This window comes from Drosophila simulans, chromosome 2R, assembly GCF_016746395.2.
Source record: "Drosophila simulans strain w501 chromosome 2R, Prin_Dsim_3.1, whole genome shotgun sequence".
Taxonomy (NCBI): Eukaryota; Metazoa; Arthropoda; class Insecta; order Diptera; family Drosophilidae; genus Drosophila; species Drosophila simulans.
In genome coordinates this window covers 18235080-18262546 of record NC_052521.2, presented here as the reverse complement: position 1 = coordinate 18262546, position 27467 = coordinate 18235080, and the positions used below count along the sequence as shown (strand labels likewise).

The 27467-nt window shown below is 43.0% G+C and overlaps 7 protein-coding genes across 15 annotated transcripts; 4 read left to right on the top strand and 3 right to left on the bottom strand.

Moving 5' to 3' along the window:
* Positions 1–82: 82 nt before the first annotated feature.
* LOC6735484 (trehalase) lies at positions 83–11627 on the bottom strand. 9 transcript variants are annotated; one of them, XM_016168619.2, is made up of 8 exons: positions 7528–7705; positions 3732–3937; positions 3044–3233; positions 2094–2972; positions 1630–2028; positions 1414–1561; positions 496–573; positions 83–417 (listed from the first exon to the last, which is right to left on the bottom strand). In XM_016168619.2, exons 2-7 carry the CDS (start codon positions 3887–3889, stop codon positions 497–499), a joined length of 1851 nt encoding a protein of 616 aa, XP_016028822.1. In that variant the 5' UTR covers positions 3890–3937; positions 7528–7705; the 3' UTR covers positions 83–417; position 496. The 9 variants fall into 9 exon arrangements, 5 of the variants coding, with proteins under 5 accessions (XP_016028822.1, XP_016028821.1, XP_016028819.1 ...); XM_016168618.3 differs by having other exon boundaries at positions 7439–7565; XM_016168616.2 differs by lacking the exon at positions 7528–7705 and adding an exon at positions 7451–7498.
* Positions 11628–15407: 3780 nt separating this feature from the next.
* Positions 15408–17910, top strand: LOC6735483 (C3 and PZP-like alpha-2-macroglobulin domain-containing protein 8). The gene is made up of 3 exons (XM_016181462.3): positions 15408–15549; positions 16478–16879; positions 17221–17910. The coding sequence occupies exons 1-3, from the start codon at positions 15540–15542 to the stop codon at positions 17697–17699; spliced, it is 891 nt and encodes a 296-aa protein (XP_016028818.1). The 5' UTR covers positions 15408–15539; the 3' UTR covers positions 17700–17910.
* Positions 17911–18909: 999 nt separating this feature from the next.
* LOC6735482 (acidic mammalian chitinase) lies at positions 18910–20249 on the top strand. Its single transcript, XM_002082385.4, has 3 exons — positions 18910–19023; positions 19094–19535; positions 19598–20249. The coding sequence occupies exons 1-3, from the start codon at positions 18963–18965 to the stop codon at positions 20199–20201; spliced, it is 1107 nt and encodes a 368-aa protein (XP_002082421.1). The 5' UTR covers positions 18910–18962; the 3' UTR covers positions 20202–20249.
* Positions 20250–21066: 817 nt separating this feature from the next.
* On the top strand, positions 21067–22812 carry LOC6735481 (acidic mammalian chitinase). The gene is made up of 5 exons (XM_016181463.3): positions 21067–21220; positions 21283–21459; positions 21514–21784; positions 21840–22048; positions 22105–22812. The coding sequence occupies exons 1-5, from the start codon at positions 21151–21153 to the stop codon at positions 22752–22754; spliced, it is 1377 nt and encodes a 458-aa protein (XP_016028817.2). The 5' UTR covers positions 21067–21150; the 3' UTR covers positions 22755–22812.
* Positions 22813–23191: 379 nt separating this feature from the next.
* Positions 23192–25017, top strand: LOC120284326 (chitinase-3-like protein 1). Its single transcript, XM_039291295.2, has 4 exons — positions 23192–23444; positions 23497–23673; positions 23731–23998; positions 24057–25017. The coding sequence occupies exons 1-4, from the start codon at positions 23378–23380 to the stop codon at positions 24955–24957; spliced, it is 1413 nt and encodes a 470-aa protein (XP_039147229.1). The 5' UTR covers positions 23192–23377; the 3' UTR covers positions 24958–25017.
* On the bottom strand, positions 24988–26590 carry LOC27207201 (chitinase-3-like protein 1). Its single transcript, XM_016182933.3, has 3 exons — positions 26471–26590; positions 25954–26410; positions 24988–25895 (listed from the first exon to the last, which is right to left on the bottom strand). Exons 1-3 carry the CDS (start codon positions 26553–26555, stop codon positions 25007–25009), a joined length of 1431 nt encoding a protein of 476 aa, XP_016028816.1. The 5' UTR covers positions 26556–26590; the 3' UTR covers positions 24988–25006.
* An 8-nt stretch (positions 26591–26598) lies between these two features.
* On the bottom strand, positions 26599–27447 carry LOC27206904 (39S ribosomal protein L54, mitochondrial). Its single transcript, XM_016182682.3, has 3 exons — positions 27192–27447; positions 27001–27134; positions 26599–26939 (listed from the first exon to the last, which is right to left on the bottom strand). Exons 1-3 carry the CDS (start codon positions 27292–27294, stop codon positions 26778–26780), a joined length of 399 nt encoding a protein of 132 aa, XP_016028815.1. The 5' UTR covers positions 27295–27447; the 3' UTR covers positions 26599–26777.
* Positions 27448–27467: the final 20 nt, after the last annotated feature.

Sequence of the window (27467 nt, the reverse complement as noted above, 5' to 3'; positions counted from 1 at the left end):
CTTGAACCAATTTTGCCTGCAATAGAGTTGATATCAAACTAGTGAATTGGATTTGTTTAATTCAAAGGCGAGCCATGCAACATACAGTTTGTGTTCTTGTTTATTTAAAAATGCTAAGAAAAGAGCTTGTAAATTATTGTTAACAATTGTATTTGTGTCTTCATTTGGTTGCGAGGAGCTAGGATTGGTATAGATATTTGCTAGATATTAAAACGTAATAACAATGTCGGGCATGCCCATATAAATTCAGTATATACAACTCTCACTTCAACTACCAAATAATGATAAACTAATACTGCAATCTCCGCACTCAACGAAAAACGTTAGCAACTACAGACTTCACAACACACGCACAAACACGGAGGGGGGAATCACACTACTTGGGAAGCAATTACAGCTTGTTTTGGCACACGTTGTCTGCGGAAGAGATAGAAAAGTGATTCGCCAATTAGCCTGTCGCCGGAGATAGCTAGTTTTCAATCCGATCTCGCTTACCTCACCATAGAACACGACCTGCTATCAGAGCAACTATAGTCACAGCTGCCACGCCCACGATGCCCATCATACGATTACCTGGATTGGAAGAGCAGAATACACAGATCAGTAAGAATAGATGGCAGTGGGTTAATCAAAGGCGTAGGAAACTGCTGCCCCAAATTTCATATTATATGTACATCTTTAGAAGGGTTAGTTAGGCATTGGAGCAGTTTCCTTGAAGCTCGTATATATGCATGCAAGTCAAGCCAGGATTGAATATGTGGTTAGCTTTCTACAGCCGCCATTTAGTCTATAAATGTACAAATACCATGAGTCAGTCTGTTTTAGGTGTTATAGGTAGTGTGCTCTGGATCTGGTGCTTGGTGGTGGTTACTCTAAACATTGCCTTGACATTCACAAACACAAATCAACCACATAGAATGAACCAATTGGACACTTACTCGTGAATCCTCAACTTGATAGATAGCGTTCTTTGCGTTCTTATTTCTTGAATTTGGACAAGTCACACGAGTGTGCAAACGTGGACTGGACGTGGTTTACTACATGGACAACAGACAGTACACAGATGCTCGACGAATGGCGGACTTCAGATCTTGATTCCTGGCGGTGCTGTAACTGTGGTGCTGTGGTTCGTGGTGCTTGGCTCGAGATGTCGATGGTTCACGGTACAGATATTGGTTATAGACAGCGGCTTTTAAAGATTTAGAGATTGCGCAGAGCGAGAGAGACAGCATTTTCTTAGTCTAAGGATGAGCAGTTGATGAGCGCTTCTGGATGGAGGCTTAATAATGTACAAATATCTAAATACAATTTTTCGAATAAGCTTTGGCTTCGAGCCTGTGATGATGCTGACAATGATGTCTGATGGATTGCGTTTTGGCCTGGCTACAGATTCTTTCTACTGCCGCTTTTCACCTGCTAGGCAGCCACAACCGGATCCAATGGAAATGTCGCGCCCGTGCTTGCTCAGCCACTCGATGATCACACCGTTGGACCATCCGAATCCAGTCTGTACGTCGTACTCCCCACCGCCGCCTCCAACTCCGAACTCATCGGCGTTGTACTATAGAGATTCAGGCAATCATTGTTATTGCGATAAACAAGATCAAACTAAGTAAACTCCAAACTTACCTTCTCGTACATGTGCCTGTCCTTGCTAAACGCCGCAAAGTTTGTCTTCACCCACTTGGTGGCCCACTTCAGTGACATATTCTTGGCCTCGGGAGTGTTCAGGTTGTTTAGGCCCTCGACCAGAATGTACTGCATCGGTGCCCACACATTGGGGGCATCCCACTGTTCTCCGGTTTTGCTCAACGTGTTGGGAACTCCGCCAGGGTAGCTGTCCAGCTTGTTCCTCTCAATGTAGGCCATAACCGAAGCCGATATCTTCTCGGACTCCGAAATGTTGAAGGCCTTCACCCACAGTGGAGATAGATTGGTGGGCGTGTAGTAATCGCGCGGCTTCTGGTTAATCATATCGTAGTCCAACCAAACACCGGCCTCCTCGTTCCATAAAACTTCTTGGATACCCTGTAATGTGATGAAGTCCAATAAGTATCTTCACCTAAGACCAATTCTACCACTATGTCGCTTACCAGACGGAATTTCTCGGCCTTGGTCTCGTACTCGGTGACCTTCTTGGTGTTGCCCGCTTTGGAATGGAACTCGGCAATCAACTTGGCGTTCCAGTAGAGATAGGCATTCAGGTCGACGGGCACAATTGAGGTGGTGCTCAGAGCGCTCAGGTTGCCATCGTTGGTTCCACTCGGGGAGATGAACCAGCGTGAGCTAAAGTCCATGCCCGATTCGGCGCCTGCCTTGAGTTCACTGAAATGCAGTTCCTTGGCCTCATCCGTGGGAAACCCCTTGCCAGTCTCCACATCCTCACGGTAGGACTCTGGTCGCGGCCCGGACGACGAATCGCGGTATACACACAGGCTGTGATTCTTCACCGTGACATTGTGGTTGTTCACAAAGAACTCGAACTCGTGCTCCAGCGTGTCCAGGGCATCAATGGCGAACTTATCATTGTTGGTGAAGTCCACGTACGACTTGACCATACCGGTTAGAAGTGGCGGCTGGGAGCGACCATGGTAGTAGACTCGACCGCCGTTTGGAATAAAACCGAACCGATTGACAATGGAAAAGAAGTTCTCAATCATGCCGCGCGCGGTGTCAAACATCTGGCTGTAGAGGAGTCCGCGGATGATCCAGTAGGAGTCCCAGTAGTAGAACTCAATGAAACGACCGCCGGGCACGATCACTGGATTTGGCACGGGAATGATCGAGTAGTATTCGGGATTCTTTGACACATCGTCCTTCATTTTGCGTCCCAAGTCCCTCCAAATGCTATTCAGCTCGACGCCCCATTGCTTAAGATCTGGGTCGGAGATCAAGTCGAGGAAGCTGGGATTCTCCTTCCAGTCGGTGGGCGTCCACTTCTCAAGCTCGGTTCCCGGTGCACTGAAGTACTTCTGCAAATGGTTGGCCACTGTTCAGTTTCTGCCCGAGATTGGCTGCCCTTTGGCTATCTCTTTGTACTCACATCGACAAACTGCTTGAGATCCTCGCTGCTTGGCGTCTGATTCTTGGCCTCCATCATGGCATCAAAGTCCTCGAGGGTCTTGTCGGGCGAATAGTTCAGCTTCATGTCCACAAAGGTCTTCGAATCCGCAAATAGTTTGGGCACTGCCGTTTGGATGGTGTGCAGCAGATTGCCCTCGCAGTAGATTTTACTGGAAAATAGAAAAATTATATATAAAAACTAAAAGCCAACAGGAAGTATGTATCTATAGCACGCTTATCTCTTTTGAAAATTAATTTCATTATAAATTTTATTTGCCCAGCCTGTGCCGAAAAAATCCCGGATGAGGCTTACGTAAGCCAGAGCATAAAAGCGGCTTATTCCCATTCCCATACAGTAAACACACACACTCAACAACGGCACTAATTAGTGCAAATAATTCTCGAGTTAAATGGATATAAAACCGCTCCAGCACGAGTATCCGTATCCAGGTGGTGCTGCTTAGCTGAACACCTGTCCAAAGCATCGATGATTCGTATCTGCCGATCAGATACGACTAAAGCTAATGCACGACGAACAACCAACACGTCACGTTTATGGCGCCGTGTGAAAGGAAAGCACTCAAGCTGAAAACCTGGTGCTGCCTCACTGCCTCGACGATGCGACGATCGGTGGCCACCAGAGTCCGGAAGTCTTGCGGTGAACTTACCAGCTGGCGAACGGATCCTGTGCCTCCTCCTCCTCGACGGGAATGGCATTGTTATAGTCGGTGGTGAGATCGGGCAGGCTGTAGGACTTGGCCTGGGACAGGGCTACCAGGCAACTCCAGCTCACGAGGAGCAGGCTGATGGTCGGTAGCTTGAACATCCTTTCACTGGACAATTCACGCGGCTAATGAAACGACGAACGTGCAATCTGCGTGAATGGAAATACGAAATACGTTGCTATGTATGTCCTTTGGCGCACAGGATATGCTCGCGATCCCAGAACTCAAACTGAACAACACAAGCACGACCAGCGCCAGTCAGCGCAAGAATACTTCTAACTGTTCCGCTCGATTCCATTTTTATAAAACTAATTTAATCTACGAATGCGACGGAGAGTGCGACTACGACGACCAGCGATCGGCAAACGAGCGATCTTCGGGCGGGGGACAAGGCGATGATTTCTTGGATCGGATCCAAGTCATCGGATCCGCCGCTGTGGCGATGGGTGGGGTTTGGGGTTGAGTGGGGTTGCTTGCTCGGGTCGCTCGATTGATCGACGGTTGCGCTTTGGGGGCGCGTTCGGTCTATTTTTAAAAACGTCAAAGTGGCCCCAAACGTAATTGCCGGGTTCACCTGCTCCAAGTCTCGTGAATACATATATATTTATAAGTCAGCCATTCATTACCTGCTCAATCGGCATATTGGTATCGGTATCGGTTCTAAGTGCCTTGGTAATTACACTCATGGAGTTGCCCGGTGGCAAGGGCCATTCGACTGGGTTTTTGGCACACCCATCATTTGCATATCGTTAACTGATGTTTGAATATTCATGGTTTAGGACCTTCGAGTATTCATATTCATAACTATAACACCTATTTAAAGCGGCACCCGCAACTTTTGATCATCCATAGTTACCATATGGAAATTTGCCTAAACAAGGTCCCACTGTACTTACTGATAACACGCATTTTTGGGGATTTTAGGCCTAGTTTAAATGCTAATAGGCAATGCTCCACTTACGATTGCAAGTGTGGAAACTTTTCTTGGAAACTAACCAGTTATCCAGAAATTTAATGAGTATAGCCCGATATCTGGGCGATTTGCATTGCAGTGCGGTTTAATCGGGCTGTACCTGATTTGAGGTCACCGAAGAATGGTGACATTCGTGTGACGTTTTATTTATATCCAAACTAATCAAGCTGATACATTTTCAAGTCTAAAATTAGAGTGGGTTGTGTGTTAGTGACACGTGTGTCGTCTGGCCCCAAATTCTGGACCGGAATTGCGCCGTTTTGCACGAATGCCACTCTGTGGACATAACGAGTCTTAATTGAACTGATTCGCTGAATAAGGATTGCTTTCGAGAGATTAACGAATATATGGATATATACATATACATCATATATGGAAATTTGAGGCGCAAAAAGGGGATTATGTGATGGGATTGGAAAACTTAAGCGCAGCTTGGAGAGCCATTATCGGTTGCCAGTAGAACTCGAACTCGAACGGCTAAGGCCACCACCATATTGCACACGAAATGTACAAATGTATTTTATGGAACATTAAGTGTATGATGAATTATCGCAGTGCGATGATATAACCCTATGGAGCTCGGAAAACAAAGGGAACTCAAATAGGCGAAACAATTGTGCAATTTAAATTGAGCCGCACGGGAATGAGAAACCGAAAGAGAGAAGTCCATTGTTTAAATCTTTCTGTGACGACAGCAACTAGCAGGTGCGACTAAATCATTGATCTAATACGTCACAAGTGGTTAGCATTTATGATTCCATTAGCGAACTCATATTCGGCACTTACAAGTTGGGATCATATCACTTATAACTTATACTACTTCCAGACACACTCCATTGAGTTTCAGTATTTACTTTCTTGTTCCGCTCGGCGAACTTAACCAATATTTGATTTATGGCTCTTTTCGAAAAACATTTCAGATAACCATGGATGACAAATAGCAGGCGCTACAGCTGGCCCTACGTGTCGGGCATTTGAAAACCTTAATGTATCAACAAGTTTTTTGAATTTTGAATTCCCCCCCACGGGGACTTCCGATTCCGCATTACTCGAAATCACACAATTCCGCCTTAAATTCCATATAAATCATAAAAATGCAGCCCGAACTATTGTTTAAACAACAATTTAAGGTGCGTGAACGAAATAATTAACTTCATGAATGGCTTATTTGCACTCTCACCATTTAGCTGGGCTATTATGTTTGCCAGTGACTTTATAATTTGCTTATATAGATCTGTATTATAAAACTTTATTGTCGTCATCTATGGCAGTGATAAGTGATAAGTTTTTGTTTGAATACAATGGCCAAAAGTCAGTTCAGATCTTTGAACTGGGCTTGAAAAACAAAAGTTTGCCAAAATCATTCAAGGACGATTTTAATCGTTATGTGGGACATTCAACGCATTCGTTTAATTGCCGATTAAGTTAATCACTCAACTAGCCATTATAAAGCACGGTTTGCTGGCTTAGTCGAAAATTCTAACAAATACCTGATGGCTTCAGAATGACGCGTTGAAATCCGCGAGGAAAACGAAGAAACAGGTAATGTCATTAAGAATTAACTTGCATCAGGTTGAATTAACTTGTTTTAGATACTGTGCGTTTTGCTTTGATTAGCCGTTCAAATGCCGATCGAAAGGCCTTCGAAAGGTTATTGAATCGTAAAAAGGTTTGCAAAAAAGTGTTCATGCGTGAGCGGAATAATTAGTTATTAACTTAATCAAATTAAATAGAATGATTTTCAATAGAAGTATTCATATTGAGTGGCACAAGTACTGCGATTTAATCTTAATCAAATAAGGCGGGAAATTTGACCTAGTAACATTATAAACCACGGGAGCCTTAATCTTTAATCTTGAGTGGGCAATAAAGGTTTATCGATTGCTCATAAAACTGGGAAGCATTGAACTTAATCTCGATGATAACTCAAATATTCGTTATCATGGGCATTGTTTATTGCATTGATATTGAAAATAGATCTTGAAGTAATCTTCTGATGGAATTTCACTTGAAATACAGCGGCGTTCAAGGCTCTTCAGTTTTAAGAATCATTCCAACTCTATATAGTTGAGTGCAGTTAACTTGTTTTTGGACAAGTTCAGGGATACTGATAAAAAACTGATTGCTTTGCTGGAGTCAGCAGCTTTGAAGTGCACATATATTATTCAACTTAGAATGAAATTGATATTGATATTGATAAGATTAAACAGGTTTAGCAGGAGAAAGTACATCTTCCAGTCTGGCTGGATCAGCTAATTTCAGTTATTCACTCGATTCCTAATGAAATTCACAGTTCAAATTAGCTGCAATTCATTTTGAAAAAAATAAAAAAGTGGTTTTGGCAGTGCAAAAACGAGACTTGAAGCGGTGACACTAGACAGCAGTTTATATTCTATTCGGTGTGGGATTTCTGTCCGCAAGTCCATTTAAATTCTAAATACCCGGGGACCACAGATCACTGACACCGCAAGTCGCTGATCTGTGGTAAAATGAACGAGAATTCACGTTTTCAGCGCGATAAAGCTCAGGGAAAAGATCAGCTGATATGAGGGAAAACGACAGCGACCACAGCAATTTGTATTGAAAATTATAATTTAATTGCTTTTGTTTATTCAACTCGCGGTTTTCGTGTATTGTATTATTTTCAGCCGAGAGTTACAAACCAAATTACAATTACTTTTAAAGGTACTTTTTCAGTTTCAAATTAATTTGCAGTTTGTTTTCGCACTTCACACACTTTTATTATTGGCAATTCGCTGAGCTTACTACGAGTTTTTATAACTCGCTCACTATCTGTATTGTTTTGTGCACCAGATTACTATATGTTTATATATATGTATATGAACGCGGACTATATACACTCTCGTTCCTAATCAAAAGCGCTGCTTTATCGCCATAAAGCCCCTGCGATGTTGATCGTTTGAAGGCAACGATCCGACTGCCACGATCCACAAGTGCCGGAGATTTAAATTTAAATAAGATTTTCGCAAAGATCCGGCCGGAACAGAGTTACCAAGTGTTCCCTTGAGGGGAAAGATGCTGCAGCACAGCTGAAAATTGGCTAAAATCGCGTTTTCTGTTTGCCTTTTTAGTTGAGAACGCAAATAAATAAGATTTATTGATGCGTAAACTCTGTCACACTTTCATTGATTGATTGAGAAAATTATTAGGCAGTAAAGAGAATTATGCAATTTGCTCAATGTGGAAAATTTTGATCATTTCGGCGTGACAAGGAAACCGTAAATACTTTAGCCTGATTTTCTAAAGCCTCGCTCTTCTAAAATCTAGAAAATAGGGCGATAAGATAGAATCACCCTGCAATGAATTGACGTGGTATTTAAGACCCACACTAACTTATGATCGTTGCCAAAATCGATTGTAAATCACTTTTGATTTGGAAAAAAGATTATTCATTATTGAGATAGGCAGGAAATTTGGCGCTAATAATAAATAAATAAATACTATACTATAAATACTATTATCTGAAAGTAGTTTTGCCTAGAAAATTTATTCAAATTTAAGGAATTGTAAATTAAATCATTTATAATGAATGAATTTGTAATTTCGAGAAGTCATTACTAATTGATTTATTTACATACATCGTATGAGTTTGAAAGCAGATATGTTCTCGTAATTAGAATTTGACGTTGGTTACTTCTTGAAATGAACGCATGAATATTAAAAGTATGTAGTGAGTATATTTCCCATTTCCGGTCAAATGAGTCGACTTATTCAAAACGACGTATTATTGAAATGACGTATTATTTGAAATCAATGGAATGAGAGTAATGCTTGTAAAATCTAAATTTTTCCTGAAAAGTCTGACTTTTGTGGAGTGTGAGTAGCTTCAGTGTGGATGAGACAGCATCAGGTGATTCAGAAGGCTCGCCGCCTATCGCTCTATCTGGCTAAAACGAACTTGCCATAGCAGGACGGGCCCTTTATCAGTGTCAGACTATCTCGCCTCACCTGAGCCCTTGGTGACTGATGCACCTCCTCCTAATCGCATACTGATTTAGTTTCTGCGAAGCCCAATGGAGCGCCTGAAAGTGGGGAAATCTGGACAGACACTTGATGATATGCATGACAAGCTGAGTGTGTACTAAGTTCAGAAATAATGAAATCGTTCCACAAGGGGGAGGATCTGTCACAATTGATGCGATGTCAGTCTGTCTGTTGTTGTCTGGACTGATAAGAAACAGACTGATAATGGATTAATTTGCGATCTAGCTGGGCTAGGGAGCTATAAACGTGACTGTCGTTATTGCTCAACAGCTGGCTCCATTCTGATCTTAACGAGCTAATCCGTTTCACATTACGTATACGACATGGACACACCGCCAAGCAACGACCAATCGCAAATCAGCTCCAAACAGAGAAGTGAATCTAACTGAGTTCGTGACAAACAACAAACGGTAACAAATGTCAGTTAGACTTGCTTCGCTTATGTCTGGTCAGGAGAACGCAAGCTGTTAATATTAATAGCTTTTACATTTAAATAATCGATATCGTTGTGGTTTTTTACGAACATAAATTATAATAATTTCTAGAACTGATTATTATTTATAGGAGTCTCTATAATATACAAGCCATCACACTGTGTCTGGACTAATTGCTAATGAGTGCAAGTAAATCAGGTCTTAGTTTTTTCCTATTTAACTGGAATTTATTTGTCAAAACAACAAATATGATTATGGCTTGTGACATTTAATAGTTAATAAATTATTATACATTACATTATTAACAAGCAAAACCGATCGATATTTAGCATAAAATCATATAAACATTTAAAGAACAGCAAAGGAATATCTTTCATAACATTAATATGAATTTTGATTCTCTATATTTGAATTGCCGTTAGTAATGTTTGCCAACTATACACACATTCTACATTAAAAATCACGTATACGATATTTACACGAAAAGTTCTGTGTTGAGCAACGCGAACTTAAAAGTAGACTACATTTTGTGACTCCCCCAAAAGTAAGCTACGAAATTGAATTCGCGATAAGCGCAATCGAAGGAGGGGCTCGTTGTTCTGATTGATAAGTCAGCGTGGGTTGCTGATAACACATTGTAACGGTATTGGGTATTGGGTATTCTTTACTAACGGTTATGTGTGTCCTTGAGATCGCACAACGTGTACTTTAGTCGCGTTTCTCCAAGTGTATTCACCTGTTGCAGTTCTCCGCACTGACATTCCAAAGGTGCTCCGAAACAAGGTCGTATGTGACTATGTGGCGACACGTGCTTAACTACTCGGTCTACTTATTAATGTATTTTGCTTGTAATTACACTGCAAATGCCTATGGCTATTTCAATTGTGACACGAAACATATTCAATATTACCCCTATTGAGGATTTTTCTGCATATTTCCGAGTTTTGTGAATAGTTTGGATTGTGGAAACTTGATAGTAACGATGGGATAACATTTACGCTCTTATCGAACGGCGACACTTGTGAACACAGAGGAAAAGCAAAACAAAAGCAAAATTAACGAAGGTGCTAATGACGGAGTTCGTATACCCTTATATTATATGTACATATGTATGTTCTTATGGAAAAGTTTCCACACATTTAGATATATTAGATAAATGAGTTTGAATTTAATTATATTTTATATCCCCCTCCATTTTATTTATGCAAAAACCATTAATTTGAAGTCTTGAATTTTAGCTATAAAATTATATCATTAAAACAACTATTTTGTATTTTTATTGTTTTATTGTCGGGTCAAAGTTAAGGCAAGAGTAAGTTTCCTTATTCACTTGCGATAAGCGTTTTTTTTTTTGAAACTTAAATTCCAAACGATATATTTGCTCGTTGAGATAAAATATGCTGTTTGTAATTTATAAACAACATTTTGAAAGGAGTACTTTGATATTGGCAAAGATGTACGATCCCTCATCATTTTTGATTAATTTAATGGGCGAACTCTTATCTAGCGAAATATGATAAACGACAGAACATATTTCTATGTGATCTTTTGCAGGAAAACTCAAAAATAAAAGTGTTTATGCTAATTGCAAAAGAACACTGACGATAAAAAACAAATGATATTTTGGCTCGCCGGCAGATTTGCAAACGTAAGCGTGCGTGAGAAGAGAAAAGAAAACAAAACCGAGTGGCATTGGCACCGAATGGCAAAATAGCGTTGGTCTAAAATAAAACTATTCACTATATGCGGCTATATGTGCATATATACGGGGCTTTTGGCACTTTGGCGAGACATTTGCCAGATTTGCGGCGGGCAGAAAAGTGAAAGCGGGTAGCTAGACAACAGATGTCTGAAGTTGGCAAGTGCATGGTGCACAATTTGCAGAATTATGCAACACAATCGATCAGAACTATGTGCATATTTGTATTTGGGCAAACTCACCTATTTCCGTTCATTTTGTGAGTGCTCGTTGGATTCGCTGGAGCGGCCATATTGCGACAAAGACTGTTGTTTCCGGATGTCGCAAAATATCTTGAGATTCTCGCAAGGTTGCGGACGCGAAGCGGAGATTTCAATTTGACCAAAATGTTTTGTTTATTCTTGCCACTTGTTTATCACGTCAATGTGCGTTGTTTGCATTTATCACTCAATTTGATCACTGCCGTATTATTATTCGAATTTCGATCCACCGTCACACCTGGTTGCTTCTTTTGCCTTCGAGCAGCGCCACGAGACTAATCACGACCGTGCAACTTACGGTTGTTAAATAGTTTTCGCTCAGCGAATTTCGCGCTCACATCAGAAACTTGGATAACAGCAGCGCAAAGAGCGACCGGATTCTATTATACACTTTTATCGCGAGATATACACTGGCAGGATAAGGGGCGCTTCAGGGTCCACCAAATCAAATCCTTTAATCAGAAGCGGAAACCTTCAGACCGGAAATTTCAGATAAAAGAACGAATGATTTATGTCAAATATCCAAAACACATCTAGTTAATCAAATATTTTTGAGAGTGCTTTTATACAAAAAATGCTATGGTTTCAAAACAAGTGAAACATACTTTAATCAATTTCCCAAGACGCAGTTGATTCACCTTCTTACAAATTTAATTTTGATAAACGAAACATATTTTGATAGAATTTGCCAAGACAGATGAGTCGTCTCTTTAATGATAAACTACAAAAGTACTTAGTTTTTAAGTTAGAAATTTCAAGATCAATTATAAATGATTTGTTTCAAATTAGTCGCTTGAGCGTAATCACTCCAAGAAAATTGATTTCCTCTTTCATAAAATGACCATTCAAATATTGTATGTATTCTGTATTGTATATTTTTTAGCAAAATTCCAATTCCAATTTGAAATTTACATTGTGAACATCCCACCATTTTTCTCAGTGTACAGTGAGAGCTTGTGGCGAACGTGCTTTTTGAGAGCGAACCGCGTGTTTCTCTTCTTGTGATAAAAGACACGCACACAGTGGCATTAGTTTTTGGGGGAGATCGTTTTTAGAGTGTGTGTGAGTGCTACGTGCGTCAACCGGTACATTTTCTCTATCCTTCTCGTCTCTCTCTCTCTCTCTCGATCGCTCTCTTGCTCTTTGCGCTCACGCACACTTCCTCGTTTTGCGAACTTTGTCCACGACATCTACACCCGCCGCCCCCTATTTAACACACCCCTCTCTTTCTTTCACCTAATGCAATTTGCAGTTGCATTCGAAATGTGACGTGTTGACAGTAAAAACGGCGGCAGAGCAAAACAAAATGTTTAGGAACCTAGCATAGATTCGTTTAATGGATATGTTTTTCGCATATTTTTTGTGTCAGTTCCAAGGTGCCCTTGCCAATTATCGGATATGTGAGTGGTACAACTTTCTGCCTCCCTTTTTCTGCCAGACAAACCGGTTCCGAAAATTATGCCAATCTACAGACTCTACCCACAGAAACTGCCAAGTTTCGCCCAAACAACAGCACGTTTTCATCTCGAAATACCAACGACCTTCGTCGGTGACCTTTGGGCAACCACTCGTGAACACACACACGTTCACCTGCATATAAACAGCAAGAGCCAGACAAAAGATAAGCATTACTTATCGAAAGAAGAACAACTCCATTGTCGATCGAGCGGCAGTTGCATTATTCACAAGTTAAATTTAAATATCAAAGGGTTCCGAAGTCGAATCAAACGGAAGAAACACTCAATCTTATCCCTTTGCCTGTTTTTAGATCGAGAGAGTAACATGAAAACCAGTTTATAACATTTCGCAGACAAACAAAAGTTTAACACACACACACTTGCGCGGGAGCAAAGTACATAAGTATGGGGGCTCGTCAGGCACACACACATAGGCATGTTTATATTGGTTTATTTTTATGTTTTCAGCTGATTTGTTTTGGGCCATTTGAACGATTTCATAAGAACTAGACATTTTTCACGTGGCTCAACGGGGCGTATACGCGATAAGTCAATCTGACGTTATCTTTGCTCGCAATTATGCACTTTTACTTTCGTTTACGATGAGATCTTTATACTTAACCAAATAATAAACAGTTTAGCGTCTGTCTAGGAATGAAATAACCCACTTTAAAAATGTTAAATATTATAAAACACCATAAAACTGCTTAGAATGAGTCCTTTTCGACACGGGCTACTGCGAAGTTGATTGCCCTAGGCCACTTAAGTCTCAATTGGCTGTTGACACTCTCGAAAAAATCCGGGAGGCTGGTACTAAGACCCAATTGGATTCAATTGAGTGAACTCAACCAGATTTACACTTGCCTCTGGAAATGTCGCAAAAGCCGCCAGCGGAAATGTTAATTGAATCGAGTTAATGTATTTCACCAATGAAAATATCTCTTAATTGAATGGTCCAGCATTCCAGAGGTCACTGTGTTATGCAAACTGAGCAATAAAACTAAATGGGAAAGTGTAAACAGATTCAACTTGTTTCGCCAGCTTATCTGAGCAGAATATGTGTATATTTGGGGGCTCGTCAATGGAAAAAGTGCATTCTGCTGAAAAGTTATCTGAAAGATTAGATATAAATGATGAAATATCTGACGCCATGCGTTTGTTTTTTTTTTGTACGTCATATAACTTTGAAGGTGGAACTTCAGACGTCTGACTCATTATAAACAAAACAAAGAACAAACTAAAATGTTTTCCCTAGATCCTTTAAGTTTTCTTGCACTGAACTAACCCAAACAATGCAAGTGTAACCTCACTCTCTCTTTGTAAAATGATCTAGTACTACGCCAAAGTTAAGAACAAATGGCGTCCTTTCATAAGAAGTGCATTGTTTGTTTACTCGTCTGTCGTCGTGCAAAGTATGTATGTATTTATGTTTATATATTTTTGGCTGTGTGTGTTCAGCTGTCTCCAATATAAATACACCAAGTTGCACGGCGTGAGCAATTGATCTAGTCTTATCAGAAGACAATTTGGCACGGCCACCGGCAGCTGGGAACACAAATAACAATTTGTTTATTTTAGACAATATTACTTCGTGGGGATTTTCTGCGCATGCACGTTGTTTCGATATAAATGTAAAAAAAAGTGCGACCAACCGGCGAGACGAAAGAAAACCGACTGACATTGAAAGGCCAAAAAATAAGCAGTGGTGACGTAAAGAAAGATAATCCCGCTTCCGTCACAGGACGGATAAAGAAGTGTGGTGCCAAAAAAAATTGGTCTTACCATTTGGCACTCAATTAGAGGGTGACCCCAAAAGTATGCTACCATATGCTGCACTGCACATTTTTTAAATCTATTTCGGCAGCGCAATAAATAAATGATGATCAAATGGATAACCTTAGCACATTATGTCAGCATCAACCATTTTGGACCCTTGCTGTGAAAATCATTGACAGTAGCTTTTGATGCCCTGGTTTGGATACCCATGTGACCGCACAATATAAAACCGGCACATGACGCCAAAATAAGTGACGACACTAACGGCAAACGAAGGCGTAAAACAAGTTGATCGAATAGAATGTACCCTAGCTGAAATTAAAGTTAATCAATTTTTATAGATACATGAAACATCATAGAGTATACAAGTAAACCTTACACATCTTTCATGCCCAAAAAAATCATTATTTTAAGATCAACCAATGCTTTTAACCAATTTATAGCTCATTATTTAATAGATTTTACTAGGACCTGCCCTTTTTTGGAATAGGTCACATCATTAAGTGCCTTGCATACTAATCGTATATACAGTAGTAAATAGTAAATATTTATTAGCACAGCGATACGAAAATTATCATGCCCATAGAAAAAACATTTTAGCAATAAAAGCTTGCCTATGGTTCTGATGACTAAGGAGCAGCTTTTGGGCAACCTGAGTCATAGACCTCTTAAGCAAAACTAGGTGACAAAACTACTTCAGTTATACCGAAACTTAAATGCTCTTACCACGAGGCGAACCAAGGAACAAAAAGTTAAAAAAGGAATTACAATTATCTAATACTGGGCACATGGACAAAATAATTGTAATAATTAATCTAATTAAGTTTATATTTGTTCCCAAAAATATTTACGTCCTTATAAATTTAAGAAAAATAATTGTTTTTAAAATAATTAAAGATAAGCGCCTTAGCGTGTGCAGTATACCGCTATGTGAATAAGTTACCTATTCAAACTGGTACAGTTCGAATACTTTCTATATGGCCAACGATCTCCCGCTTCGCAAGTGAGAGCGCCAAAGCTCTTGGAGCTTTTACTCTCTCAACGTTTCCGTTTTTTAGCGGTGCTTACCTCGCCGGCATTTGGGCTCCATTGGGGCAGTTTGAATCAGAATCTCAGTAAGCGAACATCGTTGATTGAAACAGCAATCATGCCAATCGGTGAGTTTGAGTGGGTGTGGGTGGAGGGAGTGCCCTGAGCAGTTGGATAATGGAATGGATAATTGGGTGAATTTAAAGATAGGGAAATGTGCGGCCGAATTTTTGGCCCACGACCAAAATAAATTTGTGTCGTCCAATTCCTAGAATCGAAACATCCCATTCTTTATCTATGCTGTTTTTTTACCAGTGGAAAATAGAAGCAACTTTCACCTTGTGATCGTCCAGATTCAATTAACGGCAATATGCTATCATTTTGGACTGCCTTTATTTTGCCTAATTTATGACCCATCGAATTGATTCTCGACCCAAGGTGTCCGAAAATGTTCACCATCTGCGATGAGTCACTGGTCTTCGCCTTGAACTCCGGCAATAATCAATAGGAATTCAGCAAGGGTGACCCTCGTGGGGTCAGACGAAAGATGCACCTCCAATGATGTCATGCGAAATAATGCTGCTTGAGAAACAATTCGTGTAATCTATTCAAAGCGAATAGCACAACCTCGCATATATCTGGGCAAATGTTTGTCGCTCGAGTGGCATTAGAGCCGGCTCAGAGCTCGGAGCTCAGAACTCGAAATTAAGCTTGAGTGGAATTAGCTAGAACAATTTGTTGCGAAGAACCGATGGCGATGGCGATCTAAATGACATCATGCGAATGGCGTTAATAAGCAGGCGAAAACAAAAACAGACGCTAAACATGCTGATATATGTATATCTATGTGGAAACCTAACAAACACAAAAATAGCTACGAATTCTTTCCAGTTCAAGTATTTTTTATGACAACATTCTCATGTTTGAGGTTGTTAATTCAAACCTCAAAACTTTCCCACCTCTCAAAGTAGTAGTGGGTACAGTTGGCTCCGAAAGACGTAGCCGAGTGTACAGTTGCCTCTGAGAATTTGTACTAATATGCCATCTCTTTTGCAGAAATCAATACCCCCGATAAGTTGGAGTACCAGTTCTTCCCCGCCAGCGGAGGAGTCTTTACCTTCAAGGTGCGTTCTCCCAAGGATGCTCATTTGGCCCTGACACCCGCGCCCGAGGAGAACGGCCCCATTTTCGAGATCTTCCTGGGAGGATGGGAGAATACCAAGTCGGTGATCCGCAAGGACCGCCAAAAGCCCGAGGTCGCTGAGGTGCCCACTCCGGGCATCCTGGATGCCGGAGAGTTCCGTGGCTTCTGGGTGCGCTGGTACGACAACGTCATCACCGTTGGCCGCGAAGGAGACGCCGCCGCCTTCCTTTCCTACGATGCCGGTAGCCTGTTCCCGGTCAACTTCATCGGCATCTGCACGGGATGGGGTGCAAGCGGCACCTGGCTGATTGATGGTGAGTTTGCACTCGTTTCCACGCCTTTTTTATTAAACGGCCAGCAAAAGTGTTTACCCTCTCTGATTAGTTTACCCATCGTAATGATCTAAGTGAGCTATTGTCCTACAGCTGATCAATGGAATCTATTGTCTATTGTTGCAAATTCAGCTGCTTTAGTTTAAATATCGAATATAACTATACCCGCTACTCGTAGAGTTGGTACTAATGGGTACTAATGATCAATAACATTTAATTGCTGTCCAAAACTATATCTTTGCTATGAATATCTATTGGTCTTTTATATATGTATAAGATTCATTTAATGAATTTCTGACAAATTCCTTTTTTTATCTCCGCAGAGTCCTCTCCATCGGCTCCAGTCATGGGCTTCTCCGCGCCCACAGGAAGCGGACCAGGATGCTGGGTGCCTGCCGCCAATGGAGAAGTGCCACCCAACGCCCTCGAGGGAGGATTCGACAGCAGCGAGCAGTTGTACATCGCCCGTGCCCGCCATGAGGGCGACCTTATTCCCGGCAAGCTGCATCCCTCCCACGGAGTGACCTACGTGGCCTGGGGAGGCGGTGAGCACGGCCACGCTGAATACGAGGTGCTGTGCGCCGGCGGCGGCCAGTGGGTGCCCGTGGATGCCGGAAACATCCCGCCCAACGCCCTGCCCGCCGGAGAGACCGCCGAGGGCGAGCCGCTCTTCATCGGCCGTGCCACCCACGATGGAACCATCACTGTGGGCAAGGTGCAGCCCTCCCATGGATGCTGCTACATTCCGTACGGCGGCGAGGAGCTGGCCTACAAGGAGTTCGAGATCTATGTGGCCAACTAAGCCACGGATCGAATGTCCAACGCACTGAAACAACACGTTTTAAATCAGTTAATCTGAGCGCTTTACAGTTCAACTGGTCGCAGAAATTTTATTTTATTTATATGTGCATTTCTACTCAAAACTGTTGGAGAATCTCTATATTATGTCGAAAAGTTTATTACATTGTTCACCGAAATTGGTTAATAAACAATAAATATGTTTAAGAAAATAACATATCGGAAATATGCACTTATTTGCATTTGTTAAGCTTGGAAATAAATCTTAAATAAGCTAAATAGATGCTTTAATTTTTCAAAAGTGTTAAGACTAGTTGCATTTTTTATCGCAATCATTAATCACCTTTTAATCCATTTGTACTCAATGAGATTAGTATCAAACATTCTTTATTTTTAATGAAATCACTCGTGGTACTATCTTAAGACAAGTGCAATGACTGAAATCTATAGATTAGTTTAAGCAGCCCATTCAAAATAATTTACTCCCACTCAATGAAAATCTATTCCTAATCTCATTATCAGTGAACCCATAAACCACTCATACGACTAAAAATAGTTAAACAAACAAAGTCAGTTGAAATGTTGGCGGTACAAAGAACATATTGCTATATAGCTATTTGTTTTATTGGCCTATTTAAATTTCAATAAAGTGTATAACTTAGTCGGTTTAGTCTATCAACTATATTAAAGTCAGTACCCAGCATGCGAAGTTTTTAGGTCAGTAACTAACCTTTTTACGTTTCTTTGAACACCTGGTTTTGAAATGTCTTTAAAATAATAAAAGTATCATATTTACAGACCCAAAAATACCCTTCTGCCAATTTCCAGCTTATAAAATATAATAGTTTTTATTAAATTGGTCTCATTGATTTGAAATAAAGTTTGGACCCAAGCTTAGGATACTTATCAACTTAAAATCCGATTAAAAATATTAAAGAAAAATATTATTCATGTTCCTATTAAACCTAATATGCCGTTATGACCTAAGTTTTCCAAATATTACCAAAATTGTAAATGTTGAAGCACCTCTTGAGAGAATTCACAACTTAAGGGATAGTAAACAAAAAATGAATCTGTACTTGAGATACAGATACCGGTCGCTAGTATAAATATTAAAATTAAAAGCACGCGACGAAGACCCAATAAATTTGTCCGACAAGTGGAGTGGAGTAGCCGACACACCTGATAAAGATAAGGGTATTGATAAGATCGGTGCGGAAGGGTATAAATACCTCGATGGAACAAGAACCAATAAGCATTTCGTGCAATGGGAAAGTTATTGGCACTACTCGCAGTCCTCTGCCTTAGCCAGGTTATCGGTGCTGAGCGTAAGTCTTATCTGGGCGAATATGATGTTGGCCTAAATGTTAATCGATCTGTATTCCTGGCAAAATCCAGGCATCGTCAACTGCTACTGGGGCACCTGGGCCAACTACCGCAGCGGCAACGGCAAGTTCGATGTGTCCAACATCGATGCCGGTCTGTGCACCCATCTGAGTTACTCCTTCTTCGGAATCAACGACAATGGTGAGATCCAATCCCTGGACACCTGGCTGGACTACGATCTCGGCTTCATCAACCAGGCGATCAGCCTGAAGAACCAGAACTCCAACCTGAAGGTCCTGGCCGTTGTCGGCGGCTGGAACGAGGGCTCCACCAAGTACTCCTCGATGTCCGGCGATTGGTACAAGCGCCAGAACTTCATTAACTCCGCCCTAAACCTGCTGCGCAACCATGGCTTCGATGGTCTGGATCTGGACTGGGAGTACCCCAACCAGCGTGGTGGCAACTGGAACGATCGTGCCAACTTTGTGACTCTGCTGCGTGAGATTAAGGAGGCGTGAGTAGAGGAGGAGCCACTCCCGAAACGTACTTTAGACTTATGTGATTTATGTCCTGTAGGTTCGCTCCCTATGGCTATGAGTTGGGTATTGCCGTGGGCGCCGGCGAGTCATTGGCCAGTGCATCCTACGAGATCGCCAACATTGCTCAGCAGGTCGACTTCATCAACGTGATGACCTACGACTTTGCCATGGCCTCCGATGGCCAGACCGGTTTCAATGCCCCCCAGTGGGCCGTGGAGAACGCCATCAACTTCTGGCTGAGCCAGGGTGCTCCGGCCAACAAGCTGGTGCTCGGCGTGGGCACTTACGGACGCTCCTTCCAGCTGTCGGACTCCTCCCAGAACTGGCCGGGTGCACCGTGCCGCGGTGAGGGCGCCGCTGGATCCTACACCGGCTCTACCGGCTACTTGGGCTACAACGAGATCTGCCAGAACAACTGGCACACCGTCTTCGACTACGGCAATGCTGCTCCCTACGCCTACTCCGGCGACCAGTGGGTGAGCTTCGACAACGTGCTCAGTGTCCAGTACAAGATGGACTTTGCTCTGTCCAAGGGTCTGGCCGGTGCCATGATCTGGTCCCTGGAGACGGACGACTACCGCGGTCTGTGCGGTGAGACCTATCCTCTGCTCAAGACCATCAACAGGAAGCTGCGTTGGTAAAAGGGGAATCCAATTGTTAAGAATAAATGTTTGAAAATTGAAAAAAAACACTACGTTTTGTGACTATGCGATATGTTTTAAAAGTTATTTCACAAGAAGTCTTAAGGAAATTCAGATCTATTTAAAATCCATATGGAAACCTTTCAAACTGGTATTAAACATACATATATGTAAAAAACTATAAATGAGCTCGAAAAAATTCAAAATAATGAGCTTCATTTCTCGGTATATCTGTATACCCTTGAATGAGAATAAAAAATGTATTGATTGATTACATGTGTAAACTAATTATTTCTTTTTAGTCTTAGATTATATTTCGTTTAGTTATGATTTGGCCTGATATATATTACTTTACAACAGTATGTTTTATTTAGCATCATATGGATGTAAAAGTTCTCAAATATTGTATTCTATGATGCCATATTTAAATACATACCAAATACCCATATTTCCTACAGTTGGTTATATTTTCCTGTGATGTCAGTAGTTCTAAATTTCTAGTTAAATGTATAAATCATGCTTCTTTTGTTATTCATTGAATACAAGTGTATTTATTTAATTTACTCCACATGAAGTGCCTGAATGAGTAGCTAGCAACAGTTTGAGTCACATTCCAGGACGATGATAAAATGTTTCTTCGAGTGGGGTACGATACGATTGGCAATCTGCAAATCTCAAGATGCACTTAAAATTGAGGCAATAAATTGAGATTTATATGCATAATATAATGTAGTACAAGTATAGATATAGGTCACTTGTCGTTTCAGTTTCCTCACCGAGTGCAATATATTAGACTTTTGTTTTCTATTTCAGCGATTTCCTATGTGAAGTGGCGATTTATCAACGCCGCCGATGTTTCACCGATAAGAAATTTGCTGGGGAGCGGCCTATATAAACTCAGAACCATGATACGCAGAGCTATTGTTACCATTAACCTACGAAGTGCAGGATGAAGTTAGTCTCGATTTGGGCCTTGGCAGCACTTTGCCTTTGCCTTGGACAAGTGGCCAGCAGCGAGAGTGAGTAGTTGATGAAGTTTGCCTGGGAATCGGAATCTCATTGGATCCTTCTCATCCTGCAGAGCTGCTTAACTGCTACTGGGGCACTTGGGCCAACTATCGTCCCGGAGATGGAAAGTTCACGCCCTCGGACATCGATCCCTCCCTGTGCACCCACATCAGCTACACCTTCTTCGGAATCAGCGATGCCGGCGAGTTCAAGTCCCTGGACACCTGGCTGGACATGGACGATGGACTGGGTAAGCTATGCCTTTGAAGCTAGGAAAGGTTAATGAAGTGGTATTTCCCCACAGGCTTCATTAGCCAGACGATTGCTCTGAAGCAGCGCAACCCGAACCTCAAGATTTTGGCTGTGGTTGGTGGCTGGAATGAAGGTTCCACCAAATACTCGGCCATGGCCGCCGATCCTGCCAAGCGTGCCACCTTCGTGTCCACTTCCCTGGCTTTCATTCAACAGTACGGCTTTGATGGCTTGGATTTGGATTGGGAGTACCCTGGACAGCGCGGAGGCAGTGAAGCGGATCGCGAGAACTTCGTTACTCTGCTGCGCGAGATTAAGGAGACGTAGGTGGAATCCTTAATTCCTGGCAACTTAATGACATGTATTAATCCTCGACAGCTACGATCAGTATGGCTTGGAGCTGGGTATTGCTGTCGGTGCCTCCGAGAAATCGGCCAGCATCTCATACGACATTCCGGCCATTTCGCAGCACTTGACTTTCATTAACGTCATGACCTACGACTTCCACATGGCTCTGGATGGCTATCTGGGTCTGAACGCTCCTCTGCCCGAGGTCGCCGAATCCATTGACTATTGGCTTTCTCATGGTGAGTTAACCACTCTTGGAATCTAGTCATTAAACTAATGAATCATGCCTACCTAGGTGCGCCCGCTGAGAAGCTTATCCTGGGCATTGGCTTCTACGGACACAGCTACCAGATGTCCGATAGCTCACAGAACTGGCCCGGAGCTGCCTGCATTGGTCCCGGATCTGCTGGCGTCTACACGCGGGAGAACGGATTCCTGGGCTACCACGAGATCTGCCTGAACAACTGGCAAACCGTGTTCGATCAGGAGAACGGTGCTCCATATGCCTTCCAGGGTGATCAGTGGATCGGCTATGACAATCCCGAAAGCATCCAGCTGAAGATGCAGCTGGTCGAGTCCCGCAATCTGGGTGGTGCCATGATGTGGTCCATTGAGACGGATGATTTCCGTGGCCTGTGCGGCGAGTCCTATCCCCTGCTGAAGACCATGAACCGTGCTCTGGGCAGGGAAGTGAATGGAGGAGGTGGAGGCGGCGGAGGAGGAAGTGTTACTCCCTCTCCAACGGCTGCTCCCACTCCGGCACCCACTACGGCTTCCACTCCCGGTGGTGGAAGTGGTGGCAGCGGGTGTGGCCAAGATGGTTTCTTTGTTGTGGAAGGCGATTGCAATAAGTTCTACCAGTGCATCGGTGGCGTCCGTTACGACTTCCAATGCGGAGAAGGGCTGTGCTTCAATACCAGTAGCTTCACTTGCGACTGGCCGTAAAATGTCGATTAAATGAATAGCATATGAAAATAAACAAACATGGCAATTAAACAAGAAATCATTTATTTTTCAAGTGGTCCTCACAGCGAATTGTATATTATTAATTCGTATTTATGGCTACCGGTATGCCGATTAGATTTAGATTCCTGAAATACTAACATTTACATTGAAGAAGTTAGTCACTCGGGGAAAATCATGAAATACACGCCATGAAGCAAGTGCATATGATTCAATTTCAATATTGATATAATGATAAAGTCTTGTTAACAAGAAACCATATTAATGAAAACACAGGTGAGTTAACGTGTTTTGTTTATCGCAATGTGCACTTATGGCCATGACAAAGGAACTAAAAGAACGCCATATATTTATTATCTTTTAAAAGCGAAAGTTCATTAAGTATAAGGACAGGATTATAAATATTCAGTTAGCTATGCGTTTTCAGTCTAGAAATATGTTTTATAAATGACACTCCGTGTGAAAAAACACGCAACTCAAAACACTTTTACTGGTCCGAAAATAAATTTAAACATTATTTTAACTTACTTGACCATATTAATTAATCTACAATTAGAAAAAAATTATATAAATTTCCAGTTTGAAGCATTAGGTTCACTTTCGCCATGACTTCTTTTCAGTATGTCTTAATGATAATGATATTTCTGATATGCGGTTGTATAGCAAAAGAGTGTAAGTAGATTCTAAAACTATTCTTTCAAATATTTTACAAATATATCTGCAGATAATGTGTTTTGTCAATATGATTTGGGCTCCTACTACTACAAAGGACGCAGTCAATTCTTTGAGTGGCACTTGGACTCCAGACTGTGCACCCACTTGGTCCTTGGTTCTGGAGTAGGTGTAGATGAGGATAGTGGTGAACTAAGGATCACCGACAAGATTCTGCTACTGGAGAAGGGTAAGCACTTTATTTAAATAAATACGTGATTCCATATCAATAACTCCTATTTAATAGACAAGCTGAGGAGCGTTAAGACCATGAAGTGGGATAGCATTAAGAAGGTAATGTTTACCATCGGTGGTTGGGAGGAGGATTCCAGCTCGTTTTCCCGCATGGTGGCCTCTCCGAAGAAGCGGGACAATTTCTATAGCTCTATGTTGGAGTTCATGTTCAAGTGGGGATTCGATGGCGTCCAAATCGATTGGCGCTATCCCACACTGCTGGGCGGTCACCCAGAGGATCGCCAGAACTTTGTGATTCTGCTGGAGGAGCTGGGATTAATGTAAGTCCTTCCACGGATCCACTAAGTCATCTACTAAGTGCCTTCCCTTTTGCGATAGCTTTCAGAAGAATCAGCTAATTTTAATGGTGGCTGTGCTGGGACGAACAAACAAGCGCAACCTGGAAGGCTACAATATCCCCGAGATAGTTAAGAACTCTGACTTTATCCACCTTATGCTGCACGACGAGCAGGATCCGTACCGCCTGCGCTTGGCCTACAATGCTCCACTTCTGGGATATGAAGACAGCGTGACCGATTCCATTATGCATTGGAAACGAAATGGAGGAGCTCCAGAGAAACTTATCTTGGGCATTCCGCTATTCGTGCGCTCCTTCACCATGGATAGAAATCAATCGACAGTGGGATCCGCCTGCAAAGGACCCGGCAGACCGACTAAGCTATCCCACCGTCCCGGCTTCATGACCTACAACGAGTGGTGCGTGCAGCAGTCCAAATGGAGCAGGAAGTTTGACCAGCTGGCCAAGGTGCCCTATGCCACAAGGGGTGATCAGTGGGTAAGCTACGAGAACCCGCGGAGCATCTGGGCCAAGATGCATCTGTTGCAGAAGCACAAGCTGGGCGGCGCCATGGCCTGGACCATTGACGTAGACGATTTCCGGGGCAGATGTGGCGAGCAGCATGGATTGCTCCGTGTGATCTTCTCCGCCCTGGGCGACAAGAACGCCCTCACAACCGAGAAGCCGACCACTGAAGCCTCCGGACTGTGCCCACATGATGGCTTTAGCCGCGATGGTTGGGATTGCCGATTGTACCATGAGTGCCGCGATGGAGAGAGGATCTATTACGAGTGTCTCGAGGGTCAGTACTTCGACGAGAGCCGGGTCATGTGCCGCCCGGCCGATGAGGTCAAGTGTGATGAGAACTTTGTCATTTGGCGACCGGGAATGCCCGTTTACAACTCCGACAACATGCCACTAAACCTAAAGATCGTGGAGTAGGTCCATGAAAATACACAAACCCCGTGACTTCTTTCTGAACAAATAAAATCTAACACTTTACTGATCCTGAGTAGTTACAACTGATGGTGTCAAGGTCAAAGTTGAGTCCACTGGGACAATCAAAGTTGTGGGTCTTGCCGCCGCTGCAGTAGTAGAACTTGGAGCAGTTGTCCGGATCACGAACATATCCTGCAGGCGCGTCAGCTGGACAACTGAATCCTTCACTGGACGTTTCCTTGCTCGATTCGGTGGTCAGACCAGATGGTGTATTGCCGCCGAAGAGCACACGGTTGATTTCGTGCAGCAGGGGGTAGGGCTGCTGACCACAGGTGCCGCGGAAGTCATCCGATTCCAGCGACCAGATCATTATGCCACCCAGGTGGTTGTCCATCACATACTGCGCCTTGAGGGCCAAGCTACCTGGGTCCTCGTAGCCCACCCACTGGCGTTGCCTGTAGGCGTAAGGCACCTGCTGCGTGGCCTCCCATTTCTGTGTCCACTCCTCCTGCTCCATCATCTCACATAGTTCGTTGTAACCCAGTACGCCCGGCTCGCGGGAGTAGTTTCCGGCAATTCCCTTGCCGATATGAGGCGCTCCTGGCTGATTGCCCTCGGCGGTGGCTAACGTGAAGGAGCGCCCGTAGAAAGGAACTCCTAGGATCAGTTTTTCAGCCGGAGCACCTGCTTTCAGCCAATACTTGACCACGGCGTCCACGTTCAGCTGCTGTTGCCGTCCGGTAGAATCACTAGCATCCCTTTCAGCAGCGTACAGTGGAGCATTGATGCCCACCACCTGGTCCCACGGTCCGTGAAGGTCGTAGGCCATCACATTAATGAGGTCCAGATACGGAACAATAGCCGGAATGTCGTATGATATTTCGGCGGAGAATTGTGCGGAGCCCACGGCAGCACTGAGTAGGAAACCAAAGGGTTCCAAGCTGAGAAGGCGTTAAGGGTCAGAAAATGGGCAGCACATACAACTCCTTCATATCTTACCCCTCCTTCAGCTCCTTTAAAAAGGTAACATAGTTCGAGCGATCCTCGTTATCCAGACTGTGACGCTGGCCAGGATACTCCCAATCCAGATCTAGGCCATCGAAACCATGGCGCTGCAGAAACCTGACCACATCATCCACGAACTTTTCACGCTTCGAGGGATCACGGGCCACCACTGAGAATCGCTTGGAACCCTCGTTCCAACCACCCACGGCCACGAGCGTCTTCAACACGGGATTCTTTAGCTTGAGGGCATTAAAACTCTTTATATTTCCGCGTCCACTATTCTCCTCAAGATCCAGATAGGCGTCGATCACCCGCAGCTGGCCCGTCTCTTCGATGCCCAGGAAGGCGTAGATAAGGTGGGTGCACAAAAACGGATCAATATCCTCAACACCGAACTTGCCCAGACCAGGTCGATAAACGGACCAAGTGCCCTGGTAGCAGACAACGTTTTCTGCAAAGTGATTTCACTGATAGTCCGCGAAATATGGCCATCTGTTATACTGTTACATACTTGAAGAGTTGCCTTGTGCAGAAGATGCTGCTGCCATCAGGATTACCCCGAGGAGCAGCTTAACTAAGCCAGATACGCTCCACATTGCTTGACCACCACTAAATGAACACTTCCCGCAACACCATGTCTTTTATAGCGTCTCAATTTTATGATAAGACGGTGTAATAAATGTATTTGCAGTTCGCTTTTAGCAAAATAACATGGTGTTTGCACACTTGTTGCTCAGGAGAGCATCGCAAACAACATGGGCCGCTGTGAGGGTCGGCTGTGTCTCCAAAATCAACGATAACGCCTAGGGCTATGGGTTCTAGAACTTCTTTAGCTTGCACAGCTGATTGTTGCGCCGCAAGGCCAGTTTCCTCAGGCGGCGCCAGTACTGCTTAGAGTCGGGTTCCAATTCATCCAGCGGAATGATGCGTTCCGTATTCAGCGTCCACAGCCAGTCGGGGTACTCCGCATCCGGTTTGATCTGTTCAGCAAGAATATTCATACAGAAGAGTATACAAAAGGAATTGAAAAGTGAAACTCACCTTGACATCTTCTCCTGTTTTCAGGTAGTTACTGCCGCACACATAGTTCACCAGCTTGTTGGCATCCGTCTCCACGGGTATGACTTTCTTCTCCATGATGGGCCCCAGCTTGCCAAGCTTTTTCTTCTTGCCCGCTGTGGAATGCATTTACCATTAGTTGTTAACTATTTAACCTGGACGTGGAGGCTCACCTGCGGCCGCCGGTTTGGCGGCATAAAAACGTGCCCAGTTTCCTATCGCTGGGGCTATCAATCGCTGCCTTGCCATCTGGAAAACTGCGGTTAGGCTGGTCATGTCTGCTATGTGCTTTATTTAATCCGTTTTCGTAACTTTTATTGAAAAACAAATGATAAATTACAGATAGATATTTACAAAACTATCCGTTTTGTTGTATAATCCACTAACTGGAAATGTGGCATTGCAGCCCTGGTTATAAAGTAGTCAGCTGATTTTTCAAAACAAAAACC

What these genes read in the sequence shown, in the direction of transcription:
- LOC6735484 (XM_016168619.2), bottom strand. Translation starts at nt 3,889, where the DNA reads ATGTTCAAGCTACCGACCATCAGCCTGCTCCTCGTGAGCTGGAGTTGC. An exon ending in CAGGATCCGTTCGCCAGCTG is followed by an intron (nt 3,234 to 3,731) that starts GTAAGTTCACCG and finishes TCTATTTTCCAG; the next exon opens with TAAAATCTACTGCGAGGGCA. An exon ending in CGGTTGTGGCTGCCTAGCAG is followed by an intron (nt 574 to 1,413) that starts GTGAAAAGCGGC and finishes CTTCCAATCCAG; the next exon opens with GTAATCGTATGATGGGCATC.
- LOC6735483 (XM_016181462.3), top strand. An exon ending in CGGCACCTGGCTGATTGATG is followed by an intron (nt 16,880 to 17,220) that starts GTGAGTTTGCAC and finishes TTATCTCCGCAG; the next exon opens with AGTCCTCTCCATCGGCTCCA.
- LOC6735482 (XM_002082385.4), top strand. Translation starts at nt 18,963, where the DNA reads ATGGGAAAGTTATTGGCACTACTCGCAGTCCTCTGCCTTAGCCAGGTT. An exon ending in CCAGGTTATCGGTGCTGAGC is followed by an intron (nt 19,024 to 19,093) that starts GTAAGTCTTATC and finishes GGCAAAATCCAG; the next exon opens with GCATCGTCAACTGCTACTGG. An exon ending in CTGCGTGAGATTAAGGAGGC is followed by an intron (nt 19,536 to 19,597) that starts GTGAGTAGAGGA and finishes TATGTCCTGTAG; the next exon opens with GTTCGCTCCCTATGGCTATG.
- LOC6735481 (XM_016181463.3), top strand. Translation starts at nt 21,151, where the DNA reads ATGAAGTTAGTCTCGATTTGGGCCTTGGCAGCACTTTGCCTTTGCCTT. An exon ending in ACAAGTGGCCAGCAGCGAGA is followed by an intron (nt 21,221 to 21,282) that starts GTGAGTAGTTGA and finishes CTCATCCTGCAG; the next exon opens with AGCTGCTTAACTGCTACTGG. An exon ending in CTGCGCGAGATTAAGGAGAC is followed by an intron (nt 21,785 to 21,839) that starts GTAGGTGGAATC and finishes AATCCTCGACAG; the next exon opens with CTACGATCAGTATGGCTTGG.
- LOC120284326 (XM_039291295.2), top strand. Translation starts at nt 23,378, where the DNA reads ATGACTTCTTTTCAGTATGTCTTAATGATAATGATATTTCTGATATGC. An exon ending in CGGTTGTATAGCAAAAGAGT is followed by an intron (nt 23,445 to 23,496) that starts GTAAGTAGATTC and finishes ATATATCTGCAG; the next exon opens with ATAATGTGTTTTGTCAATAT. An exon ending in GATTCTGCTACTGGAGAAGG is followed by an intron (nt 23,674 to 23,730) that starts GTAAGCACTTTA and finishes CCTATTTAATAG; the next exon opens with ACAAGCTGAGGAGCGTTAAG.
- LOC27207201 (XM_016182933.3), bottom strand. Translation starts at nt 26,555, where the DNA reads ATGTGGAGCGTATCTGGCTTAGTTAAGCTGCTCCTCGGGGTAATCCTG. An exon ending in TGCACAAGGCAACTCTTCAA is followed by an intron (nt 26,411 to 26,470) that starts GTATGTAACAGT and finishes ATCACTTTGCAG; the next exon opens with AAAACGTTGTCTGCTACCAG. An exon ending in TTAAAGGAGCTGAAGGAGGG is followed by an intron (nt 25,896 to 25,953) that starts GTAAGATATGAA and finishes ACGCCTTCTCAG; the next exon opens with CTTGGAACCCTTTGGTTTCC.
- LOC27206904 (XM_016182682.3), bottom strand. Translation starts at nt 27,294, where the DNA reads ATGACCAGCCTAACCGCAGTTTTCCAGATGGCAAGGCAGCGATTGATA. An exon ending in CGCCAAACCGGCGGCCGCAG is followed by an intron (nt 27,135 to 27,191) that starts GTGAGCCTCCAC and finishes TGCATTCCACAG; the next exon opens with CGGGCAAGAAGAAAAAGCTT. An exon ending in AAACAGGAGAAGATGTCAAG is followed by an intron (nt 26,940 to 27,000) that starts GTGAGTTTCACT and finishes CTTGCTGAACAG; the next exon opens with ATCAAACCGGATGCGGAGTA.